Source organism: Bubalus kerabau, chromosome 15, assembly GCF_029407905.1.
Source record: "Bubalus kerabau isolate K-KA32 ecotype Philippines breed swamp buffalo chromosome 15, PCC_UOA_SB_1v2, whole genome shotgun sequence".
Classification (NCBI taxonomy): domain Eukaryota; kingdom Metazoa; phylum Chordata; class Mammalia; order Artiodactyla; family Bovidae; genus Bubalus; species Bubalus kerabau.
Window position 1 is genome coordinate 15,675,966 of NC_073638.1, and position 26,430 is coordinate 15,702,395.

General features: G+C 40.9%; 1 protein-coding gene across 3 annotated transcripts in view; it reads right to left on the reverse strand.

The window, feature by feature from the left end:
• AMOTL1 (angiomotin like 1) overlaps window positions 1–24,976 on the reverse strand; it is a 199,882-nt gene extending 174,906 nt beyond the window's left edge. For 2 of the 3 annotated variants that reach the window (XM_055547757.1, XM_055547755.1), the window contains exon 1: window positions 24,842–24,976. Coding sequence is in view for 1 of the 3 variants with exons in the window: in XM_055547756.1 (XP_055403731.1) it covers window positions 24,842–24,923 (82 nt within the window). In the remaining 2 variants the exon portion in view is untranslated. The remainder of the gene's footprint in view (window positions 1–24,841) is intronic. The other variant, XM_055547756.1, reaches the window with a different exon arrangement.
• Window positions 24,977–26,430: the final 1,454 nt, after the last annotated feature.

Sequence of the window (26,430 nt, forward strand, 5' to 3'; positions counted from 1 at the left end):
TCATGTGCCTCCTTGATCAAAATACTCTAATGATTCATTATTCCCAGGAGAAAGTCTGGACCACTTAACATGGCATATAAGGGCCAACTATTGCAAAGTATTTGCAATCCTTGAATTAGCTCCCTTCTTGGATTTTTTGGATATGCAGCCATTGGTGGAGCTGAAGCAAGAGTGCTCTTCCTTCCTCACCTCGCAATTTGTCCTTCACATTTCATCTGGGATTTGATTCCTTGTCTCCCAGACTGCCCTGTGCTTGCTTCATTACAGTGTGTATCACACTGCACTGTAATTATCTGTTAATATGTATGTAGAGTTTAGTTCAAGTTTATGTACATAAGGGCAGAGATTCTATTTGTGTCCGTAGCATTGATACAGGGGTTTCACAAGCACTGACTATTTGTTGAATGAATGAATATATGACTGAATGGTGGTGTTTGGCACAAGCATGCCTCATTTTAACATGTCCCTTTAGCAAGGATTGTCTTTGCAACCTCATCCACCTCCTCTGCTTCTCTGCTAATTTCTCCACCTAAAAATCACACCCTATCTGCCTCTGCTTCCTGGCTTTGTTCTTACCTTCTCATCTGGTCTAACTGGCTGAGATTCTCCCACTTATGCTCCCACTTCAGTGTGCATACCTGCTCCTCCACCCGGCATGCCTCTGCCCATTGTACACCCACCTGCTTCCCTTCCCAAGACTGGATGAAACTACACTTCTGATCATCCACAGTAGACTCCTGCCCACTGAATGCAGCCAAGTCACACCTAGACCTCTAACCAATACCTCCAGGGTCTTTTCTAGTGGTGGGGGGTTTAATCTAGAAATACAAATTCATAAAAACCCTGTCCCTACTTTGATTCTGCCTTAGCTAGCATAAAAGAGCTCCATTTTGTAGAGAAGGGATGAAATAATTAGAAGTGCCATGTTTGGAGATTCGTATGGCATATTCCATCATTCAGGCATTCAAGCAGCCATGAGTTCTAAAGAATTTGAACACCCTCCACTTGCTGATAACTTACACTATAAATCAAGGTATATGTGTGTGTGTGTGTGTGTGTGTGTCTAGCTAGAGATATCAGTATATAAAATAAACTTGTTCATTCATTTGATAAATATTTACTTGATGTCTCCTATATACTAGTCACTGTGCTAAGTGCTTGGGATAGAAAAGGATAAATCTTGCCTTTCCTTCAGGAAGTTTTCAACCTTGAGGGGGAGACAAACATCTGGGCATATTACTAAGTGCAAGCTTTGAGTCATGTACAGATAAATCAAGGATCTGCAAATAATAGAATCAGGAAGTTAGACAGCAGCTGAGGATCTTTAATCTAACCCTTATGTTATGCATGACTCTCCAGTCTATGTCTTTGCAACCTGCCCTTCAATACCCAGTAAGGAGTTAATTTTCTCCCAGACAGACCATTGTATTTGTGAACTCTTCTGTCAAGAAATCCATTTTAAAATTTTCAACAAAATATTGATAGTCACCAAAAGTCCTCAGTGCTGCTGAGCCATTCTGGGACCTCCTGCCCCTCATCCTCTTCTTCAGAGGTTTCTTGAAGATGAGATACTCTTCCTGGAATATTAAGATTTTACCCCAGTCCTAATGCCCTCCAAGCTTTGCAGATCTGGACCTTATTCTTCAGTGAGTAGGAATCAGAAGGAATGTTCCATCTTGGTTTTGAATAGGGAGTATAAATCTGTCTGATTACATCCAGAAAACAAACCAAACAACTAAATTGAAGCACAAGAGGGAAGAGGTCATGTGATGGGATCTTCCTTCTCAACTAGGAATTTCTAGCTAAGATCTCCATTACCTAGGAGAGCTAGGTGTCTTTGTCAAGATGGGATGCTATAACCAAGTACCACAAACTGGATGGCTTATAAACAACAGAAATGTATTGCTTACAGTTCTTGAGACTAGAAGTCTGGGATTAGGTTATTAGCATGGTCAGGTTCTGGAGGAACTCTCTTCCATTATAGAATACTGATTCTCATTGCATTCTCACATGGCAGAAGGAGAGCTAGAGAGTTCTCTGGGGAGGGGGATCCTCTCCTAAGGGCACTAATTCCATTCACGAAGCCTCCACCCTTATGACCTAATTCCTTTCCAAAGGCCCCACCTCCTAAGACCACCACAGTGGGTGTCAGGACTTCAACATATGGATTTTGAGGGAACACAAACCCTCAGCCCATTGCACAATGTCTAGCCTGGTATTAGCTATCAGAAAGCTCAATCATAGGCACCCTTGTGGACCACAGTAAAATAGAGGGCACTCTCCTCTTGGGCTGCCCCAAGGGTTTGACTCTAATGAGTTTCAATTTCTAAACTTTGACAGATATTTTCCTTATGGTGTTGTTCAGTTGCTAAGTTGTGTCTGACTCCTTGTGACCCCATGGACTGCAGCACACCAGGCTTCACTGTCCTTCACTATCTCCTGGAGGTTGTTCAAACTTATGTCCATTGAGTTGGTGATGCCATCCAACCATCTCATCCTCTGTTGCCCCCTTCTCCTCCTGTCCTCAATCTTTCCCAGCATCAGAATCTTTTCCAGTGGGTCAGCTCTTTGCATCAGGTGGTCAAAGTACTGGAGCTCCAGTGTCAGTCCTTCCAATGAATATTCAGGATTGATTTCCTTTAGGTTTGATTTTAACTTCAAATAAACCAAACACATCAGAGTATACATCTGGGCTCTTAATATTCCAGTGATTAAATTCAGTAGCACATATAAGACTTTTGCTTGGTTGGAAGAGAAGAGAGGGTAGAACACTCTAAATATCCCCATGTGAATAAAAGGACATGGAATCTAGAGGCATGAAGTCTTCCTCTGAAATGGGCTGTTTAGAGAGTTGACATGATTCTTCTGGGCTTCATTTGTTTTTCCACATAGTCTTACCAACTGTGTAGAATTGGAAACCATTCTTTCAAATTGGCTTAACCAACTGGGCAGAGTATTTGTGAAGTTCCTATGGAATTTACTGATGTTAATATGTTAAGTACTCCACTGAATAATTCATGCTACTACTCTCTAAGGAGCTGTGGCAACAAGCATATTTTTAGGAAACTTAATAAAGTTATAAGATGATGAAGTCCTTTAGAAAATACTCAGTGACTCAGGCTTTTCATCTCTAAAGTCAGTCCACTGAAACCAAACTCAGAAATTCCCTCCACCATGAAACTTTCCCAGGGAGAGTTATATCCTTCTCCCTTTCCGCCTCTCCTAACTTTTAAAATTCCATTAAGACTACACTTTCCCATTGGATAATACTCTCTTTTCAAGATGATTCCTGTTCTTGTTAGAAGGTAATCTTCTTAGGACAAAGTCGTATCTTATCCACATTTCCATGCCCACTGTTAGCACGATGGCTGGCCAGATTTAGGGCCAGGAAATTTTGCTGAATGAATGAAACTGACACACCTACAGCTGAGAAACTCATATGAGTCTGTATCTGCAAACACTTCCCATAACTCACATTAAATCAGTCATCATAACACATGATTTGCCACCATATTCTGCCATCCAAGACGCATAATGCCTAGTATACTCTGATGAGGAAAGAAAAAGAAGAATAAATATTTCCAGAAAACTGGGTTCTTGCCTGGCTGGGGATTGTTACTCAACTAAGTAGCCCCAGAAGAATCATTTCATCTTGTTGGAGCTGTTTTTCCAGTGTGTGAAATAGGGCTCATAAAGCCCATTATTATTTTTTTAATCAAAATTTCATGAGAATTGTATGTCAACTGGGGAATTATCAAAACAAATGCACAGCACTGTTATCATTGAGCAAATTTGCTTATACATGTCACTTGCTATGAGGCATTGAATTCCAATTTGGAGTTCCTAACTTGGGAGGTGAAACAGCATGTGGAAGGCAGTGTTGAATGTAATGGGTAAGAGCAAGGACTTTGGGACAGATGTGGATTTAAATCCCAGGGCCCCCATTTCCCAGTGATAGGTAAGCAAGGACTGTAATGTCATTAAACCTAATTTTTCCCATTTGTCATAGGGGATCATAGCATAGGCTTTGTGGGATTGTTGTCAGGGTTAAATGAAAACTATCTGTAATGTAACCAGTATAGATCCTGGCCAGTAATAAAATTCAATAAATAACAGTAGTTGTTTTTATTAAGATCATTATTAATTTTTGAAGTTGATACATTTCCAGAAGTGACTTAGTTCCATCCACAAACTTCATGCCATGGGGAACAAAGCTAAAGGGTGACAAAGCATTAAGAAACAGACATTTGTCCCCAAAGGAAAGGACATTTGTAAAAAGTGGGCAAAGATACAAAGGCAAGCTATTTGCTGTGTGCCAGTCCTGGAAAGGAAGGAGGGAATCAAGGCAAGAAAGAATAACAGAGACCAAGAGGCAGAGTGAAGTTCTGTAAGGATTCTCTGAGGCACAGCATAGACAGGGCTGCCTGTCCGGGGGATGTTGGGAAACCACAGGAGAGGATTAAGTGTTTCTATTTGAGAAAAGCAATTGGGCCACAGTCTATGAGGCAAAGAGAAAGAACCAGAGCAGGATGAACTGCCGCAGCTCTACTTATGAACCAAGAATAAGATACAGACGTGGGCCCCGCAGCAAAGACCTGTCATTTATACACAGATCTTTACAGCCAAATCCGTGCAGGGGAGAACAGCAGAGTTACCGTCTAACCTAGCTGTCCCTGTGTCCATAACGTGAGCCATATGTGCCATTTTAAATTTTTTAATAGCCACATTTTTGGAAAAAGTAATACAGATGAAATTAATTTTAATAATATATTTTCTTTAACCCACTATATCCAAAATAGTATTTGGTTGGCCAAAAAGTTGGTCTGGATTTTTCCATAACATCTTAGGGAAAAAGAACTTTTTGGCCGACACAATATTTCAATATGCATTAATAAAAAAATTACTAATGAATATGTCAGGTTTCTTTTTTTTATACCAAAGCTTCAAAATCCAGTCAATTATAGCACATGCCGACTTGTACCAGCCACACCTCAAGTGCTTAGTAGCCATGTGTGGCCCAGAGCTAATCGCAGGGGAAAATGAATTCCATTCTCTTGACCTCCTAGGCTGCTGTTTAAGACCTTTTAAAAGCCCAGAGTCATAGAGCAAGAAAAGACCTTTGGAGAAGTACTATGGGCAAGGGCTATCTATTTATTCCTAACAGTTTTTCTTTAACATCTCTGCTTCAATTTAAATAGTTCACACCCCACTGAAAACCTCCAATCGGACACTCACTGGTGACTAAGTGCTTGGTGCATGTGCTAAGTCACTTTAGTCATGTCCTGCTCTTTGCTACCCCATTGGCTGTAGTCTGCCAGTCTCGCTGCCCATGGGATTCTCCAGGCAAGAATGCTGGAATGGGTTGCTATGTCCTTCTCCGGGGGATCTTCCTGACCTAGGCGTCAAACCCGCGTCTCCTATATCTCCTGCTTTGCAAGCGGATTCTTTTACCACAGAGCCACTGGGGAAGCTCAAGTGCTTGGTCTGGGCAGGTTAATCATGGTGAATGTTCTGTCCACTCTCCCATTCTAAGGAAAACAGCCTTACCCACACTTTTCCCCTGCAATCCCAAGGCAGCTTTATGTACCCACCTCTTCTCGCTATACCCTCTCTGGCTCAGGTGACCAGGGATGAATAGGCATATGACTCCATGAACTGTTGGATTTATCTCTATAGTCACCTGGTGTGGAAAAGCTTGTCCAACCAGAGACTGACCACTGAGGACTAGTTGGGCCAATCAGCTCCTCTGTCAGGAATATGGAGGCAGAATCAGGCTTAGGGAGAAGCATCAGAGGAAGACACACACACAAGAAGCAGAAAGAGCTTCAGTAAAATTGTGTTTCCAGTTAGTTCTTCAGTTTCTTCAGGTTCCCCTCAGATCTACTTTCCACCTCAGGATTCCCAAGGCATTTCATTTTAACAAAGCAATTCTCCAGATGAAAGAATTTTGAAGGCCTCCTATGGGAGGGTCTCCAAGTAACCCCGGTTCTTGGAACTCTGTTGGAACCTTCTAGTATCAGCCACATTCTGGGCTCCTAAAGCATAGCTGTTTTGCTGTTTCTAGTTTACTGTGAAATTCCTGTATCTTTTATGGTTATGATTAGTTTATAAGATTCCCTTATGTGTGACACAGTGGTAAAAAATCCACCTATCAATGCAAGAGATGCAGATTCTATCCCTGAGTCGATAAGAATAGGAAATGGCAATCCGCTCCAGGATTCTTGTCTGGGAAACCTCATGGACAAAGAGTTAGACATGACTGAGCATGCATGCGTACATATGTATGGAAGAACCCTAAATGAGTCTATACCTTTCAACAATAAGGCCTACCAAAGAGATGGATGCTTCTATACACATTCAAGCAAAGCTGTTTTCCATCACTCCCCTCCAGTCTTGTTTGCACTCTGTCTCATGCCTACATTTAGCCTGACAGAGAAATGATAGATTACTTTGGGTTGCATTCTCAAATAATTATGCTCTGAAAAGACCTCATTTCAGTGACCTTCCAGGGACCCTTTTAAGCCACACATTATCAACAGTAGTGATTCTCAACTACGACTGCACACCACAAACACCTGAGATACTTCTAAAATCTATCAATGTCCACAGCCCTTCCCAGACCCATGAAACAAGAACCTCTGGGAGCAGGTCCCTTGACATCTGGATCTCTTAAAAGGTCTCCAAATAATTCTAATGTGCAGCCACAATTGAGAAATACTGATATACAGGATATGCCCTTGTATAGGTTTGGGTTTATGGTAAATTAAATCAGGTATTGTCTTAATTATAAAAGAAATACATATTTGTTTTTGGCACCCCACTCCAGTACTCTTGCCTGGAAAATCCCATGGACTGAGGAGCCTGGTAGGCTGCAGTCCATGGGGTCGCTGAGAGTCGGACACGACTGAGCGACTTCACTTTCACTTTTCACTTTCATGCACTGGAGAAGGAAATAGCAACCCACTCCAGTGTTCTTGCCTGGAGAATCCCAGGGACGGGGGAGCCTGGTGGGCTGCCAGATGTCTATGGGGTTGCACAGAGTCAGACATGACTGAAGCGACTTAGCAGCAGCAGCAAAGAATACATAAAAAGTGGAGAACGGTCCAAAGTGGAAAAGTCTCTTTCATCAATAGAATCCCCAACAATCTCACTCCCTGGAAATAACTATTTTAGCTTCATATGTGCCCTTCCAAAAATTGTCTATGCCAATGCAAATATATGGGGTTTCCCAGGTTGCTCAGTGGGTAAAGAATCTGCCTGCAGTGCAGAAGACACAGGAGATGCAGGTTCAACCCCTGGGTCCGGAAGATCCCTTGGAGAAGGAAATGGCAACCTGTTCCAGTATTCTTCTCTGGGAAATTCCATGGACAAAGGACCCTGGTGGGCTATAGTCCATGGGGTTGCAAAGAGTCAGACATGACTGAGTGACTGAGCACAGCACAGCATGCAAATATAGGTATGGATATATGTATATCAGTTCAGTTCAGTAGCTCAGTCGTGTCCAACTCTTTGAGACCCCATGAATCACAGCACACCAGGCCTCCCTGTCCATCACCAACTCCCGGAGTTCACTCAAACTCATGTCCATCGAGTCGGTGATGCCATCCAACCATCTCATCCTCTGTCGTCCTCTTCTCCTCCTGCCCCCAATCTCTCCCAGCATCAGGGTCTTTTCCAATGAGTCAACTCTTCGCATGAGGTGGCCAAAATATTGGAGCTTCAGCTTCAGCATCAGTCCTTCCAATGAACACCCAGGACTGATCTCCTTTAGGATGGACTGGTTCGATCTCCTTGCAGTCCAAGAGTCTTCTCCAACACCACAGTTCAGAAGCATCAATTCTTCAGTGCTCAGCTTTCTTCACAGTCCAAGTCTCACATCCATACATGACCACTGGAAAAACCGTAGTCTTGACTAGAAGGACCTTTGTTGGCAAAGTAATATCTTTGCTTTTCAATATGCTATCTAGGTTGGTCATAACTTTCCTTCCAAGAAGTAAGCGTCTTTTATATATGTATATATGCACATGTATTTATATACAGAAACATAGGTATATCTATGGAGAGAGGCATACATATAAACAAATATATGTGCACATATACATTTTTTCCTATGGCTGGCTTTTTTCATACTAATATATTTTAGTTATTAGCCTAAAAATTTGTGATTTAAAAAATAATAGCAGGGGACTTCCCTGGTGGTCCAGTGGTTAAGAATTCACCTTCCAATGCAGGGGATGCAAGTTTGATCCACGGTTGGGGAACTAAGATCCCACATGCTACAGAGTAACTAAGCTCACATGCCGCAACTACTGGGACCCACATGCTCTGCAGCCCACATGCTGCCAACTACTGAGCCCACACCACAGCTCGAGAGTCTGTATAGCACAAGGAAACGTCCCACATGATGCAAGGGAAATCCCAAGTGCTGCAACTGAAACCAGACACAGCCAAATAAATAAATAGGTTTCGCAGATGACACTGGAGACACAAGAGATGCAGGTTTGAGCCCTGGGTCAGGAAGATCCCCTGGAGATGGAACTGGCAACCCACTCCTGTATTCTTGCTGGAAAATCCGAGGACAGAGAGAGTGGGCTATGGTCTATGGGGCCACAAAGAATCAGACATGACTGAGCAATATCCTATTAGTTGATACAGGTATATATACGTGTAATAATGGCAGTGTTTGAGAAGTTATTTACTTTCCCAGATAATACAACAAATTACAAAGCTAAAGTGGTTAAAATAGTGTGATCTTATTCCTAGAATAAATTGTTTGAATAGAATAAAAAACTTAAAAAATAATGCAATTGATTTGGTATATGAAAAAATTGGCATTTCAGATCAGTAGGGGAAAAGATAGACTACTCAATAAATTGTATTGGGGTAATTGGCTACTTTTTAAAAAGTGGACTCTTTCCAAGTGGTGGTCACTGGTGGAGTCCCAATTCTACTAGATTGAAATGCTACCTTGACAGGTTTATTGGATCTATTTCTGAATGCTTCAGTGCTTTTCCATAATCTCTCTAGTGTTGCACCAGTATTTTAATTATTATATGTTATGACATTTTAAAATATCTAGTATGATTAGACTTCCTTCCTGACATTACTTTTCCCCCCAAATATTGCCTAGCTAGGGATTCATCACCTGCTCCACACTGACTAAGCAGCCCAGGAGGCACTTACAATAATAAAGTGAAAGTTAAAGTGTTAGATGCTCAGTCTTGTCTGACTCTTTGGGACCCCATGGGCTGCAGACTCCTCTGTCCATGGACTTCTCCAGGCAAGAATACTGGAGTGGGTTGCCATGCCCTCCTCCAAGGGATCTTCCCGACCCAGGGATTGAACCTGTGTCTTCTGCATTGAAGGTGTATTCTTTACCACTTAGCCACCAGGGAAGCCCAGTAATAAAGCAAGAGCCCAAATAATACCAAAATAAAGTATCCCATATCAGTATTGAAAGAGCTCTGAAAACAAATTGTCATTGCAACTATAGCTCACAAAAGTTGGCCAGAACCTACACTCTAAGTCTAAATAGGGTGACTGCTACTAAAATAGAATATTTAGGTACGATCAAGAGTCTCCCAACATGTTATCCAAAATGTCCAAAATATAGTTGGAAATCACTTATCACACCTTCAAGATCCAGGAAAAGCATAACTTGAATGAGAGAAGACAATCAAACAATGCTGACATTGAGGTGAGTCAGATGTTGGAAATATCTGACAAGAATTTTAAAGGAGCTGTTATAAAAATGCTTCAAGAACAATTACAAATTCTCTTGAAACAAATGAAACAATCTCATCAAAGAAATGAAAGTTATGGTGGTTTAATCACTAAGTCATGTCTGACTCTTGCAACCCAATAGATGGTAGCCTGCCAGGCTCCTCTATCCATGGGATTTTCCAGGTAAGAATACTGGAGTGGGTTGCTATTTCCTTCTCCAGAGGATCCTCCCAAGCCAAGAATCAAACCCAGGTCTCATGCATTGCAGGCAGATTCTTTAGCAGCTGAACTCCAAGGGAAGCCCCTTTAATAGGATATTATGTAGTAGTAGACTGCATAGTATCCCACTGTATAGATAGACCATAATTTAATTAACCCATCTCCCACCATGAAAATTTAGGTTATGTCTCAGTACTGTGATGAACATCTTTATACATATATAGTTGTGTGTTTCCATGCTGAAAAAATTTTTTAAGTGCAAAAGTCAAGCCGTTAAGTATACAATAACAGAAATTAATAAACAGGAAGGAAATAATAAAGATAACATCAGAAATAAACTGAAAACAGTAACACAATAGAGAAAATCAATAAAAACAAATATCTATTGTTATAAGAAAAAAATAAAGATTAGTAAACCTCTAGCTAGACTGATAGATATGAAAAGAAAAAAGACAAATTACCAACATCAGGAATGAAATAGGAGATATTGCTACAAATCTGGTAACATTTAAAAGGATAATAAAGAAATAAATGGACAACTTTGCAGTTTTAAATCCAGAAAAGAAGTGGACTAATAGCTTAAAAACCATGAATAATGAAAATTCAAGTCAAGATGAAATGTCATCTAAATAGTTCTGCAATTATTATAAAAATTGATTTTATAATTTAAAAGCTCACAAAAAAGAAATCTCTAGGTTCAAATTATTTCACTGGAGAATTTTATCAAGCATTTAAGGAAGAATTAACACCAATTTTATATAATCATGTCAAAAAATATAGAGAAGGAATCACTTTGTAATTCATTTTGTGAGACTAGTATTACCTTGATATCAAAAGCAGATAGTACAAAAAGGGAAAACAGCAAATCAGTAACTCATGAACTGATATACAAAAATTGTCAACAAAGTATCAGTAAGTTGAATCCAGCAGTTTTTTCTAAAAAAGAATAATATGACCAAGTGGGGTTTTATTTCAGATATGCAAAGCTTTCTCAAATTTCAAAATCATTCAAATGTAATCCCCTCTATCAATAGGCTAAAGATGAAAAAACATATGATTATATCAATTAATGCAGAAAAAACATTTTAAAAAATGCAACATTCACTCATGATTTAAAAAAAGAAACCTTTCAACAAACTAAGAATAGAGGAAAACTTTCCCTACTTGATCAAGAGCACTTACAACAAAATCTAAAATTAACATTATTTGTAATTGTGAAAGAAAGGCTGAAGGCGTTTCCTTTAAGATTGGGAACAACTAATAAACAGAAATCTCTTGCATTCCTATACTCTAACAATGAGAAAACAGAAATGAAAGAAACAATCCCATTCACCACTGCAACAAAAAGAAGAAAATAAATATAAATGAAAATACTTAGGAATAAATTTACCCAAAGAAACAAAAAACTTATATATAAAAAACTATAAAGCACTGATGAAAGAAGTCAAAGATGACACAAAGAGATTGAGAAATACACCATATTTGTGGATTGGAAGAATCAATATAGTGAAAGAGTATACACCCAAAGCAATCTATAGATTCAAAGCAATCCCTATCAAACTACCAATTGTATTTTTCACAGAAATAGAACAAATAATTTCACAATTTGTACGGAAACACAGAAAATCTCTAATAGCCAAAGCAATCTTGAGAAAGAATGGAACTGGAGCAATCAACCTGCCTGACTTCAGACTATACTACAAAGCTACAGTCATCAAGACAGTATGGTATGACACAAAGACAGAAATATAGATCAGTGGAACACAACAGAAAGCCTAGAGATAAATTCACACACCTATGGAGGCCTTATCTTTGACAAAGGAGGCAAAAATATACAATGGAGAAAAGATAATCTCTTTTAACAAATGGTGCTGGGAAAACTGGTCAACCACCCGTAAAAGAATGAAACTAGAACACTTTCTAACACTATACACAAAAATAAACTCAAAATGGATTAAAGATCTAAATGTAAGACCAGAAACTATAAAACTACTGGAGGAAAACATAGGCAAAACACCCTCTGACATAAATCACAGCAAGATCCTCTATGACCCACCTCCCAGGGTAATGGAAATAAAAGCAAAAATAAACAAATGGGACTTAATTAAATTTAAAAGCTTTTGCACAATGAAGGAAACTATAAGCAAGGTGAAAAGGCAGCCTTCAGAATGGGAGAAAATAATAGCAAATGAAACAACTGATAAAGAATTAATCTCCAAAATATATAAGCAGCTCATGCAGCTCAATACCAGAAAAGTAAATGACCTAATCCAAAAATGGGCCAAAGAACTAAACAGACATTTCTCCAAAGAAGACATACAGATGGCTAACAAACACATGAAAAGATGCTTGCTGCTGCTAAGCTGCTAAGTCACTTCAGTCGTGTCCGACTCTGTGCGACCCCATAGACGGCATCCCACCAGGCCCCACCGTCCCTGGGAGTCTCTAGGCAAGAACACTGGAGTGGGTTGCCATTTCCTCCTCCAATGCATGAAAGTGAAAGTGAAGTCGCTCAGTCGTGTCCGACTCTTAGAGACCCCATGGACTGCAGCCTACCAGGCTCCTCCATCCATGGGATTTTCTAGGCAAGAGTACTGGAGTGGGGTGCCATCGCCTTCTCTGGAAAAGATGCTTAACATCACTCATTATCAGAGAAATGCAAATCAAAACCACAATGAGGTACCATTTCACACCGGTCAGAATGGCTGCCATCAAAAAGTCTACAAACAATACATTCTGGAGAGGGTGTGGAGAAAAGGGAACCGTCTTACACTGTTGGTGGGAATGCAAACTAGTACAGCCAGTGTGGAGAACAGTGTGGAGATTCCTTTAAAAACTAGAAATAGAACTGCCATACGACCCAGCAATCCCACTGCTGGGCATACACACCGAGGAAACCAGAATTGAAAGAGACACATGTACCCCAGTGGTCATTGCAGCACCATTTGCAATAGCTAGGACATGGAAGCAACCTAAATGTCCATAGGCAGATGAATGGATAAGAAAGTTGTGGTACATATACACAATGGAATATCACTCAGCTAAATAAAAGAACACATTTGAGTCAGTTCTAATGAGGTATACAAAACTGGAGCCTATTATACAGAGTGAGGTAAGTCAGAAAGAGAAACACCAATACAGTATACTAACACGTATATATGGAATTTAGAATGACAGTAACGATGACCCTATACGCAAGACAGCAAAAGAGACACAGATGTAAAAAACAGACTTTTGGACTCTGTAGGAGAAGGCGAGGGTGGGACAATATGAGAGAATAGCATTGAAACATGTATATTACCATATGTAAAATAGATGACCAGTGCAAGCTCAATGCATGAAGCACAGCCCTCAAAGCTGGCACTCTGGGACAATGCAGAGGGAAAGGGTATAGCAGGAGATGAGTGAGGGGTTCAGGATGGGGGGACACCTGTACACCCGTGGCTGATTCATGTCAATGTATGGCAAAAACCACCACAATATTATAAAGTAATTAGCCTCCAATTAAAATAAATTAATTAATTTAAAAATCACATTAGATAATTTACTTTAGTTAATATACATGTTGTACTAGGTAAAGGAAATCAGACTGTCTCAATTTTCTAAGAAGTTTGTTACTTTTCCTACAGATTAAAACATTTGATTAAAAAAAAAGATTGGGAACAAGGTAAGGGTGCCTGAATCACTGCTCATACTCAACATAGTACTAAAAGTTCTAGCCAATGCAATAAGACAAGACAAGGAATAAAAATCATACAGATAAGAAAGGGGAAATTAAAACAATTTCTATCTGTAGATTATATGATGATCTATGTAGAAAATCTCAAAGAATCTATTAATATAAGAAAAAATATCCCAAAACTATTGAGTTCAGAATGATTACAGTATTTAATATCAACACACAAACATTAACTGTATTTTGAAGAGATATTGATCAAAGTATACATTCAGTTATAAGATGAATAAACTCTAGAGACAGAGTGTACAAGGCTTCCCAGGTGGCACTATACATATCTATCTCAAAATGGATTACAGACTTAAATGTAAAACTATAAGGCATTTAGAAAAAATAGGAGAAAATCTTTGAAAACTAGGACTAGGCAAAAAGTTTTTATTCTTTCTTCTAAAACAACAACCTACAGAAGAAAATATTGATAAATTAGACTTTGTCAAAATTTAAAATATTTGCTCTTTGAAAGATCTTATTTAGAGGATGAAGTACAAATTTACTGAGTGGGAGAAAATATTCATAAACTACACATCTGGAAAAAAGATATTTACCTAGAATATATAAAGAACTCATGGAACTCAATAGTAAAAAAAACCCCTAAAAAAACTAAAGATCCAATTTAAAAATGGATAAAAGTCATTAATTTGACATCTCATTGAAGAGGATATATAGATGGCAAATAAGTACATAAAAAATATTAAACACTATTAGCCACTGGAGAAATGCAAATTAAAATCACAACAAGATATCACTACCAACCTATCAGAAAGTCTAAAATAAAAAATAGTGATAACACCAATGCTGACAAGGATGCAGAGAAACTCCATGACTTCTACATTGCTAAAAGTAATACAAAACGTTACGGCCACCCAGGAAAATAGTTTGGCAGTTCACCCTAAAACTAGAAATGGGCTTACCATAAGACTCAGATATTGTACTCTCAGGCATTTATCTCAGAGAAATGACAATTTATGTTCATGCAGAAACATACACACAAATGCTAATAATTTTATTTGTAGTTGCCCGAAACTGCAAACTACCCAGATAGCCTCCAATGGGTAAATGGATGACTAATTAAACAAATTGTACAATTCCACATGCTGAGGAATACTATTCAGCAGTGAAAAAAGAATCCACTATTGATACATGCAACAACTTGGATAGGTCTTAAGAAAATCTTGCTGAGTGGAAAAGTCTGTCTCCACCATGTAATTACTGCATGATTGCGTTTATATAATGCTTCTGAAATAAAATTATGCAGATGAACAACAGATTAATGGTTTTAAAATGTTAAAGATGAGTGGAGTGGATGCAAAGAGATAGTGAAAGAGAGCCTTGTGGTGATGATAGGGTTTTATATCTGAATTGTTGTGATAGTTACACCACATAGTTACATGATATTAACATCATAAAATGGCATACAGTTATATACATGTACACAAATGAGTTCATGTATAACATAAAATTCTAATAAGGTCGATAGATTATACCAAGGTCAGTTACCTAGTTTTGATACTGTACCATAGTTATGCAAAATGTTAATATTAGGGAGACTGATTGAAGTGGGCACACACTCATGAATCAATAAATATTTCACTAGAAAAAAATTTTTAAGAAGTACACAGATCACTTCAGTGATCACGTGAATCACAACCTTGTCTAACTCAGTGAAAGTATGAGCCATGCCACATAGTATCACCCAAGACCCACAGGTCATGGTGGAGAGTTCTGACAAAGCATGGTCCACTGGAGAAGGGAATGGCAAACCACTTCAGTATTCTTGCCTTGAGAACCCCATGAATAGTATGAAAAGGCAAAAAGAAATGATACTGAAAGATGAACTCCCCAGGTTGGTAGGTTTCAAATATGCTCCTGGAGAAGAATGGAGAAATAACTTCTGAAAGAATGAAGAGATGGAGCCAAAGCGAAAACAACACCCAGCTGTGGATGTGACTGGTGATGGAAGTAAAGGCCGATGCTGTAAAGACTTGAAATGTTAGGTCCATAAATCAAGGTAAATTAGGAGTGGTCAAACAGGAGATGGCAAGAGTGAACATTGACATTTTAGGAACCAGTGAACTAAAATGGACTGGGATGGGCAAATTTAATTCAGATGACCATTATATCTACTACTGTGGGCAAGAATCCTTTAGAAGAAATGGAGTAGCCATCATAGGCAACAAACGAGTCCTAAATGCAGTAATTGGATACAGTCTCAAAAACAACAGAATGATCTCTGTTCATTTCTAAGGAAAGCCATTCACTATCACAGTGATCCAAGTCTATGCCCCAACCAGTAATGCTGAAGAAGCTGAATGGTTCTTTTAAGACCTGCAAGATCTTCTAGAACTAAATCCCAAAAGAGATGTCATTTTCCTCATAGGAGACTGGAATGCAAAAGTAGGAAGTCAAGAAACACCTGGGATAACAGGCAAATTTTGCTTTAGAATACAAAGTGAAGCAGGGCAAAGGTTAACAGAGTTTTGCCAAGAGAATGCACTGGTCATAGCAAACACCCTCTTCCAACAACACCAGAGACGACTCTACAAATGGACATCACCAGGTGGTCAACACCAAAATCAGATTGCTCTATACGGTCGGCAAAAACAAGACCAGGAGCTGACTGTGGCTCAGATGATGAACTCCTTAATGCCAAATTCAGGCTTAAATTGAAGAAAATAGGGAAAGCCACTAGACCATTCAGGTATGACCTAAATCAAATCCCTTACAATTATACAGTGGAAGTGGCAAATAGATTCAAGGGATTAGATCTGATAAACAGAGGGCCTGAAGAACTATGGACAGAGCTTCGTGACACTGTACAGGAGGCAGTGATCAAGACCATCCACAAGAAAAAGAAATGTAAAAAGGCAAAATGGTTGTCTGAGGAGGCCCTACAAATAGCTGAGAAAAGAAAAGAAGCTAAAGGCAATGGAGAAAGGGAAAGATATACTCATCTGAATGCAGAGTTCCAAAGAATAACAAGGGGAGATAAGAAAGCCTTTCTCAGTGATCAATGCAAAGAAATAGAGGAAAACAATAGAATGGGAAAGACTAGCGATCTCTTCAAGAAATTAGAGATACCAAGGGAACATTTCATGCAAAGATGGGCACAATAAAGGATAGAAATAGTATGGACCTAACAGAAGCAGAAGATATTAAGAAGAGGTGGCAAGAATACATAGAAGAGCTATACAAAATAGATCTTCATGACACAGATAACCACCATGGTGTGATCACTCACCTAGAGCCAGACATCCTGGAATGCGAAGTCAAGTGGGCCTTAGGAAGCATCTACAAACAAAGCTAGTGGAGGTGATGGCATTCCAGCTGAGCTATTTCAAATCCTGAAAAGATGATGCTGTGAAATTGCTGCACTCAATATGCCAGCAAATTTGGAAAACTCAACAGTGTCCACAGAACTGGAAAAGGTCAGTTTTCTTTCCAATCTCAAAGAAAGGCAATGCGGAAGAATGTTCAAACTACCGCACAATTGCACTCATCTCACACGATAATAAAGTAATGTTCAAAATTCTCCAAGCCAGCCTTCAACAGTATGTGAACCATTAACTTCCAGATGTTCAAGCTGGATTTAGAAAAGGCAGAAGAATTCAAGATCAAATTGCCAACATCTGTTGGATCTTCAAAAAACCAAGAGAATTCCAGAAAAACATCCATTTCTGCTTCACTGACTATGCCAAATCCTTTGTGTAAATCACAACAAACTGTGGAAAATTCTTCAAGAGATGGGAATATCAGACCACCTACCTGCCTCCAGAGAAATCTGTATGCAAGTCAAGAAGCAACAGTTAGAACTGGACATGGAACAACAGATTAGTTACAAATTGGGAAAGCAGTATGTCAAGGCTGTATATTGTCATCCTGCTTATTTAACTTATATGCAGAGTCAGTCAGTCAGTCAGTTCAGTTGCTCACTCGTGTCCTACTCTTTGCGACCCCATGAATCGCAGCACGCCAGGCCTCCCTGTCCATCACCAACTCCCGGAGCTTACCCAAACTCATGTCCTTCGAGTCGGTGATGCCATCCAGCCATCTCATCCTCTGTGGTCCCCTTCTCCTCCTGCCCCCAATCCCTCCCAGTGTCAGGGTCTTTTCCATTGAGTCAACTCTTTGCATGAGGTGTCCAAAGTACTGGAGTTTCAGCTTCAACATCAGTCCTTAAAATGAACACCCAGGACTGATCTCCTTTAGGATGGACTGGTTGGATCTCCTTTCAGTCCAAGGGACTCTCAAGAGTCTTCTCCAACACCACAGTTCAAAAGCATCAATTCTTCGGCACTCAGCTTTCTTTATCGTCCAACTCTCACACCCAGACATGATTGGAAATATCATAGCCTTGACTAGATGGACCTTTGTTGGCAAAGTGTTGTCTCTGCTTTTTAATATGTTCATCATAATTTTCATATGCAGAAGTACATCATGCTAAATGCCAGGCTGGATGAAGTATAAGCCGGAATCAAGAATGCTCGGAGAAATATCAATAACCTCAGATATGTAGATGACACCACTCTTATGACAGAAAGCAAAGTGGAACTGAAGAGCCTCTTGATGAAAGTGAAAGAGGAGAGTGAAAAAGCTGATTTAAAACTCAATACTCAAAAAACTAAGATAACGGCATCTGTTCCCATCAATTCATGGCAAATAGATGGGGAAACAGTGGAAACAGTGACAGACTTTATTTTCTTGGGCTCCAACACCACTGTGGATGGTGAATGCAGCCATGAAATTAAAAGACGCTTACTCCTTGGAAGAAAAGTTATGACCAATGTAGATAGCATATTCAAAAGCAGAGACATTACTTTGCCAACAAAGGTCCGTCTAGTCAAGGCTATGGTTTTCCCAGTGGTCATGTACGGATGTGAGAATTGGACTGTGAAGAAAGCTGAGTGCCGAAGAACTGATGCTTTTGAACTGTGGTGTTGGAGAAGACTCTTGAGAGTCCCTTGGACTGCAAGGAGATCCAACCAGTCCATTCTGAAGGAGATCAGCCCTGGGATTTCTTTGGAAGGAATGATGCTAAAGGCGAAACTCCAGTACTTTGGCCATCTCATGCGAAGAGTTGACTCATTGGAAAAGACTCGGACGCTTGGAGGGATTGGGGGCAGGAGGAGAAGGGGACGACAGAGCATGAGATGGCTGGATGGCATCACCGACTCAATGGACGTGAGTCTCAGTGAACTCTGGGAGTTGGTGATGGACAGGGAGGCCTGGCGTGCTGCGATTCATGCGGTCGCAAAGAGTCCAACACGACTGAGCGACTGAACTGAACTGAACTGGGGGCTTACCTGGTGTCTCAGAGGGTAAAGAATCTGCCTGCAATGCAGGAGAACTAGGTTCGATTCCTGGGTTGGGAAGATTCTCTGTAGAAGGGAATGCCAACCCAGTCCAGTAATCTTGCCTGGAGAATTCCATGGACAGAGAGGCCTGGTGGGCTACAGTTCACGGGGTCGCAAAGCATTGAACACGACTGAGAATCTAACACTTTCACTTTTTCATTTCATTCACAAAGTATAAATAAAGCAGGAGAACTTAACACTCACACTTTGCTCTCAAGAATCATGTTATCCTTCACCTTGATTTTCCTACCAAAGTGATGGCATCTGCGAAATGGTCTTGACATTTCTGTAGCACCTTGGGCTCAGGATTCTTGCAAAGTCACCCAAACTTATTAAATAGAATGCTTAAAATAATGGTTAAAATGTATTGATTGTTGAACTGCTCAACTTCTATGCAGTGGAAGGTCAGAAGACGACTCATGGAAAAATAAGAAAATATGATTTTAGCTTATATTGCTTAAGATACAGGAGAAATAATGCACAGTCATGCTTTTAAAGCCTTTGGAAATACATTGGGGAGAAAATAAGAAAAAACATTGGTGGTAGATTAAATAGTCAGAATATAGATAGTTGGTCTATACTGAGTACTCATTGAACACTTATCCTGGCCATCTGTGGTGTGACTGGTTGACAGTCTCTGGTCTTGCCGGGAGCCTGTGGCTTTGGGACTTGTGAGAGCAGTAAACCATAGGACTCCAACACTATCACTACTGATGGGTTGACTGCTGTTCATTCAGCACCAGGTGTTAAACATCATCTCAGTTAATCATCATGAGAACTTTATGAGTTGGTATTATTATCCAGCTTTTAAAGATGAAGAAACGGAGAAAACAGCCATGAAAAAGAACAAAGCAATGCCATTTGCAGCAACATGCATAGACTTAGAGATTATCATACTGAGTGAAGTAAGACAGACAAATATCATATGATATCACTTATATGCAGAAACTAAGAAAGGGCATGAACTTATTTACAAAACAGAAATAGAATCACAGATGTAGAGAACAAATTCACGGTTACCAAAGGGGAGGGAGGGAGGGATAATTCAGGAGTTTGGGATTAACATGTACACACTACTATATATATAATAAAAGAGATAAGCAATAAGGTCCTACTGTATAGCACAGGGAGCTATATTCAGTATCTTATAATAGCCTATAATGGAAAAGATTCTGAAAAAGAAGATACATATATAGATGTTGAAATAACTGAATCACTTCGCTGTACACTTGAATCTAACACAACATTATGAATCAACTACTGTGCTTCAGTAGAAAGAAAGGGACTGAGAAGAGAGATGTCTAGATCCTTTCCAAGGTCAGCCAAGTAGAAAATGTCAGAATCCAGATTGGAACCCAGGTCACGTGATTTGAAAAAACCCGTGCTTTGAGTATTAATCCCTGTGTCCAGACGAGAGCGTGTTTGTAAATCCTCGTCTTACTTGCTCTTTTCTAAGGGTCTCACTTGCTTTCCCCCAGGGCTTTGGGCATTTTCTCAACTTCATGTTTTTTCTGCCTGTTTCTCCCAGCAAATTCCAGGTGGAGGATGGAGCAGAGCTCAAAGAGCAGATGAGGGAGCGCTTCCAGCAGAGCTTTGTATGCATGGAGTTAGATGCGGAAGTGATGCGGCAGATGTCAAGAGGAGAGCCAGAGAGTTCTTTCACTGATTTGGCTATAAGGGTAAAACTAGGTAGTAAAGTAACGGAGTCTCTTTGGCAAGCTTTTAAAAAATAATATGCTAAATTTTTATTTTATTCATTCTATTTATTTTTGGCTTCCCTGGGTCTTCACTGCTACATGGGGGTTTTCCCTAGTTTCAGCGAGCAGGGCCTACTCCTTAGTTGCAGTAAACGGGCTTCTCATTGCAGTGGTTTCTCTTGCTGCAGAGTACAGGCTTTAGGGCACACGAGCTCAGCAGTTGTGGTGAATGGGCCTAGGTGTCCCATGGCATATGGAATCTTCTCGAATCAAGGATCGAACCCATGTTCCCTACATTGGCAGGTGGATTCTTAACCACTGGATCACCAGGGAAGTCCTCTCGGGCCTTTTTAATCAAAATGTTTTCTCCCTTAGTGATCTGAGGCCTAAGACTGCTGCTGCTGCTGCCAAGTCGCTTTAGTCGTGTCCGACTCTGCGTGACCCCAGAGAAAGCAGCCCACCAGGCTCCCCTGTCCCTGGGATTCTCCAGGCAGAGGCCTGAGACTACACGTGGACAAAGAATTCTCTGGATAGACCCCTCTAGACCTCTAACACTCTTGGAGGCTTAATCTAGGCTGGCTTCTGCATAAGCAAGAATACATACCACCTTGTTCCAGTTATTTTTGCTGTGTAACAAACACCTCTAAACTCAGAGGATATGAATTGTCACATCTCTCAGGATGCAGTGGGGTGAGTGGGCTAAGCTGACAAGCTCTCCTTCAGGGTCTCCTATACAATGTAGTCAGACAGTGGCTGAGTCTGGAGTCATCTGAGGGTTTGTTTTTTTTTTCCTGTAACCTAAGTGTGGATGGCTGGAAAATCTGGAGCAGGTTGGGTTTCTCTCCATGAAGCCTCTCCATGTAGTTAGCTTGGGCCTTCTCACGGTGTAATGGTCTGAGTCACCAGCAGTCACGCATCGGGGCTGGCTTGTACAAACTTGTAAGAATTGATTCTATGTATTTCTTTCCAACTCTTGCTTTCAGTGCTGTCACTCTGGTGGCTTGAAATCAGCCATGGTGGGAGGGAATATTTATATCATGAAAACTGGCAAATAGTGCAAATCAGGGGGATTCCCCAACCCGCATAGATCCAGGTTACCAGCACATGATTTTATATGGTGGTTGGCTTCCCCTAGAGTGAATATGCCACGAAAGCCAGGAGGAGGCTGCAAGGCTTCTGAGAACCTATCTATGGATGCTCCCATAGTTCACTTTCTTTTTATCCTATTGATCATCAAGTCCTTAAGGCTATACCTGATTCAAGAAGAGGAGAATTACCCATGTCCCATGGAAGAGTAGCAAAGAAATTGTATAATAGAGGAGCCAGCACAGAATAGGCATTCAACAAGTGTTTGATGAATGAATGAATGAGCAAAGTCACTTCAACTCTAATCTGTATCTCCTTAAATCACCCTGAATGTGTAAAGCCTTCTGGAAAGTTTTACATCAACATCAGAGAGGCCAGTGACCTTTAAGTCCCCAAAGAGCCTAAATCTAACACTGCTTGATATAAATCTATTTACAGTGTCTGCCAGTATTCACAGACCTGTTTACTCAAGCCTGTCCCACTTACGTGCTCAACTGGGACTATACACATGACAATGGCCGATTGCTTGTTTTATTGTTGTTTCCATGCTAGGTGCGTTTGCTCTACCTTTCTAAGTAAATTGCAGATTCCTTGAGAGTGTTCACATGTATTTCTTTGCCATTCCTTCTCCCCACCTTACCAAAACTAAATAATCATACATACACATACACGTGGATACTTATATGATAATTAGAGGTTATAAGCCTTAAAGGAGAAGGAAAGAAGGAAAGGAACTAAAAGCTCTCAATGGCTGTGTTTCATAAATGTTCTCATTTAATTCATATTCATCCCAGTGAAGTAGGCATTATTATTTCCATTTCATAATTGAGGAAAATGAGTCTTAAGAAAATTTAACCAATTTGGTCAAATCCACACTAGGAAGTAGGGAGCTAGGATTCTGACCTAGACCTGCATGGGTCCAAGGCCAGACTTTATGTGTTCTTTCCCATTGAAATATACACTCCCATCTCCCCCTACTTCTTTTTGCCCCCAACCTTGAAGTAGTCACAAAAAGTCATAGAAATGCTAATGTTTTTAAACCCCGGATAGACTAATAGCTGTTTCAAGTTCTGCTTTTGTAAGAAACATCCTTAAAAAGCTTGGGAGAGGACTTCCCTGGTGGCACAATGGAGAAGAATCTGCCTGCCAGTGCAGGGGACGTGGGTTTGATCCCTGATCCAGAAAGATTCCACATGCTGCAGAGCAACAGAGTCCATGTGCTACAAATACTGAGCCTGTATGCCACAAATACTGAAGCCTGCATGCCCTAGAACCGCACACCACAACTACCGAGCCCACATGCTGCAATGACTGAGGCCTGAACACCTAGAGCCTGTGCTCCGCAACAAGAGAAGCCACCACAATGAGAAACCTGGACGCTGCAACGAAGAGTAGTCCCCGCTTACTGCAACCAGAGAATGCCCTTGGGCAGCAACAAAGACCCAGAGCAACCAAAAGTGAAAATAAATTATTAATTAAAAAAAACTCTAATGTTTAAAAAGGAAAAAAAACAGCTTGGGAGAGCAAGAAGCTTAAAGTGTCTTACACTAGGAAGGGAGTGAGTCCAAGAGGTCAGCTAAGCAGCTCTTACAATAATTCAGGCAAAAAGCATTGATGGGATGGACGAAGGTAAGAGTGGCGGGATGGGAAGGTGTGAAAAGTTTTGAAAACTATTAGGAAGACAGATCAACAGACTAGTGATGGTTTGGATCGTTCAGGTGCTGATCAGTCATAGAATCACCGCTATGGCTGCTCTGGGAGAATGAGGCTGGAGAAAGGAAGCCGGGATGGGAGGTTTCCGTATTCGTGGAGAAGATGATAAGGGCTGAAAGTAGCCATGGAAGTGGGAGAGAGGATGGATCTAGAAAGAACACGGAGGAAGAATCTACGGGACGTGCCACCAAGCTAGACGTGGGAATGTGAGGGTGAAGGAGGGGTCCAGGGTGAAGTCCAGAAATCTGTTGTGGACAGCCAGGTGTTTTTCACAGAGGTAGGGGACACAGGGCTGGGGGTAGGGGGGCAGCTTTCAGGCAAAGATGGATGTGCCAGGTTTGAGGTGAATGTATAAGCTGGCACTGGCAGCCAGAATGCAATTACATTTAAAACAAAGCAAGCCTCTCTTATCTCAGTGAGATTCTTTGTCTCCTTCAGAGGCTGTGGATGAAAGCACTGAAGCCTGTGTGATGCAGGGTTCTTCGTCAGGTCATAAAGCAACTCTGCAATTCTCAATGTTTTCACTTTATAGTGGTTCAACTCTCAAAAGCCATTTATCACCCAGTAGGGCCCTCTGTCATCACCACGATGTCTTTATCGAGAGTTCCAAAGCTCATAGGAGCAGTATGATTCGATCAGCGGCAGTGACTTGTATAACTCATAGAAAGTGTGGCAGGGAGGTTTCAGCAGCCCCTAGGGCCACAGGTTGGCCATACACACACACACACACACACACACACACACACCCCATAGGTTAAAGCTCGCATGGACAGGCTCTAAGACATTTTTGCACGCTTCTGCCCCACAAAAGAGCACTGGCATTCTTTACACAAGGCCCCTGCATGTCAGGACAGGGAGCCTGGGCCTTCGTGCCTGCTACAGAGGAAGAAGGGAAGCATTCAAGCGGGTGAATGAGCAGATGAAGACTCTCCATGGAGCTACTGCTTTTCCCACACATGAACTTTCATCATGAAACCCTCTACCCCAAATCCAAAGCCAGTTGTTAGGAAGGCAAATTGCATAGGGTCTCCCAGCTCAAGGAGACTACTTATAGTTGCTTCCTCAGTGTATTCACTGTGCCAGTGTTAGGACACCCAAAACCAAGCCCAGGTTAAACTCCCATGCCCATTGCAGTGCGAGTTAAGTGGTCACCCGGCTCAGGGCCTGTCAGCCCACCAGGTGGGGACCAGCTGCCTGAGAACCAACTGCCCTCCTCATTCAGAATGTCCTTTGACCCAACTCCAACTTTACCCAGAGAGGCCCCCCTCAAATCAAGCTTTCTTGCTTGGAAACCCTCTAAAAAGGAGCTTCCTTACCTGAGAGATGGTCCCGGTGCTCGGCTGTGGGAAAAAAAAAAAAACAAAAAACCAAGTTCCAGCAGACGTGACAGGGACTCATAGAGCAGATCTGTTGCTTTTAAAAGAAGAAAGCTGACTTCATCCCCGGTGCCGTGGCGTTTAGAAGAGCAGTGAATGCTGCCTGGCTGAGCCAACTCGGCCTCACCAGCGATGACTCCATCCAAATTATGCAGCCACTGCCCAGACATGCTCAGCCTTCAGAAGGTGGATTGCTGGAATCTGACTTGCCCCGGCATTTTCAGAAAGTTTCAGAAAGTCCAGAAACACCAGTCGCCTTCACTGGCACCAGGGGTAGGGAAACCACACACTTATTTCCCCCAGAGTCATATTATTATCTCCCAAGAATCCAACACTCTAGGGAAGGAAAACAGGTATTTAAACTTCCGAGAGGTAGCAATTCTTGGGGAAGACGGGAAGAGAGAAGAATGAAAATCTTTCAAGCAGGATGCGGGTGGGGGGCAGTAAGAAGCTAGAAACAATCACTGTGCTAAGAGGTTTGCAGAGCTAGTGGGTTTGTGAGCCTACAAAGGTGAGAAATAGGTGATGGCCTGGACTTCAGGAGGGAAAGTATCTAGTTCAACAAAAGGAACGAGTCACTGTAAGAAAGGAAAGGTGGTAGTCTTTTTTTTTTTAAGGACTGTTGTTAACTTGAATTATCACTGGAAAACTGAAGCTAAGGTAATTTGCTAATAATACAAATGGTGGTAACACTTGGTCTAGAAGACACGACCTCTGATTTCTTTTTTTTTTCTTTTAAAATTTTATTTTGTGTTGGGGTATAGCCAATTAACAATGTTGTGATAGTTTCAGGTGAACAGTGAAGGGACTCAGCCATACATTTACATTTATCTATTATCCTTCAAACTCCCCTCCCATCCAGGCTGCCACATACCATTGAGCAGAGTTCCATGTGCTATACAACAGGTCTTTGTTGGTTATCTATTTTAAATATAGCTGTGTGTACATGAAAGAAATCTTTGTAATGGTAATGGTATGGGCGAAATGAACTTACGTTTAAACTTGGGAAAAAGGCAACAGTCTTTTAAATGAAGGTGACGTATTTTCATTTTCTTTTTATTGAATATGGTGCCATTCAATCCATTTAGGATCATCTGTAACATTTATGTATTAGCTTATAACAAGCCCACATCCCACCAAGCTTTGGGAAGAGACATTTATTTAAGTCAGGAGTTGTCTCTTTTATATGTCAAAGGTAAGACTGAAGCAATTAGATTTGGAACATGGAATTCAAGGCCACATCAAGCTACCCAGTAAGCTGGGTGCCTCTGCCTGATGCCACGTCCTTGGGTTAAACTTTGGGCAGACCTTCTGGCTGTGATGCCAGGATAAGACATGGTAATGCCAGTGACCTCCGTTGGAAGTAGGGCAGAGCTTAGCAGCTGGCTGCCTTCCCTCTCACGTCTGTACTTTAGGAGAGTGTACGGTGACTTTGGGTCACTACACACATGTCCAGTTTCTTGCTGAACTATTTTGAAGCTTTGGGGAATCTTCCTGTGTCAAGTTTCACTCCAGAGAGGATAAAACAA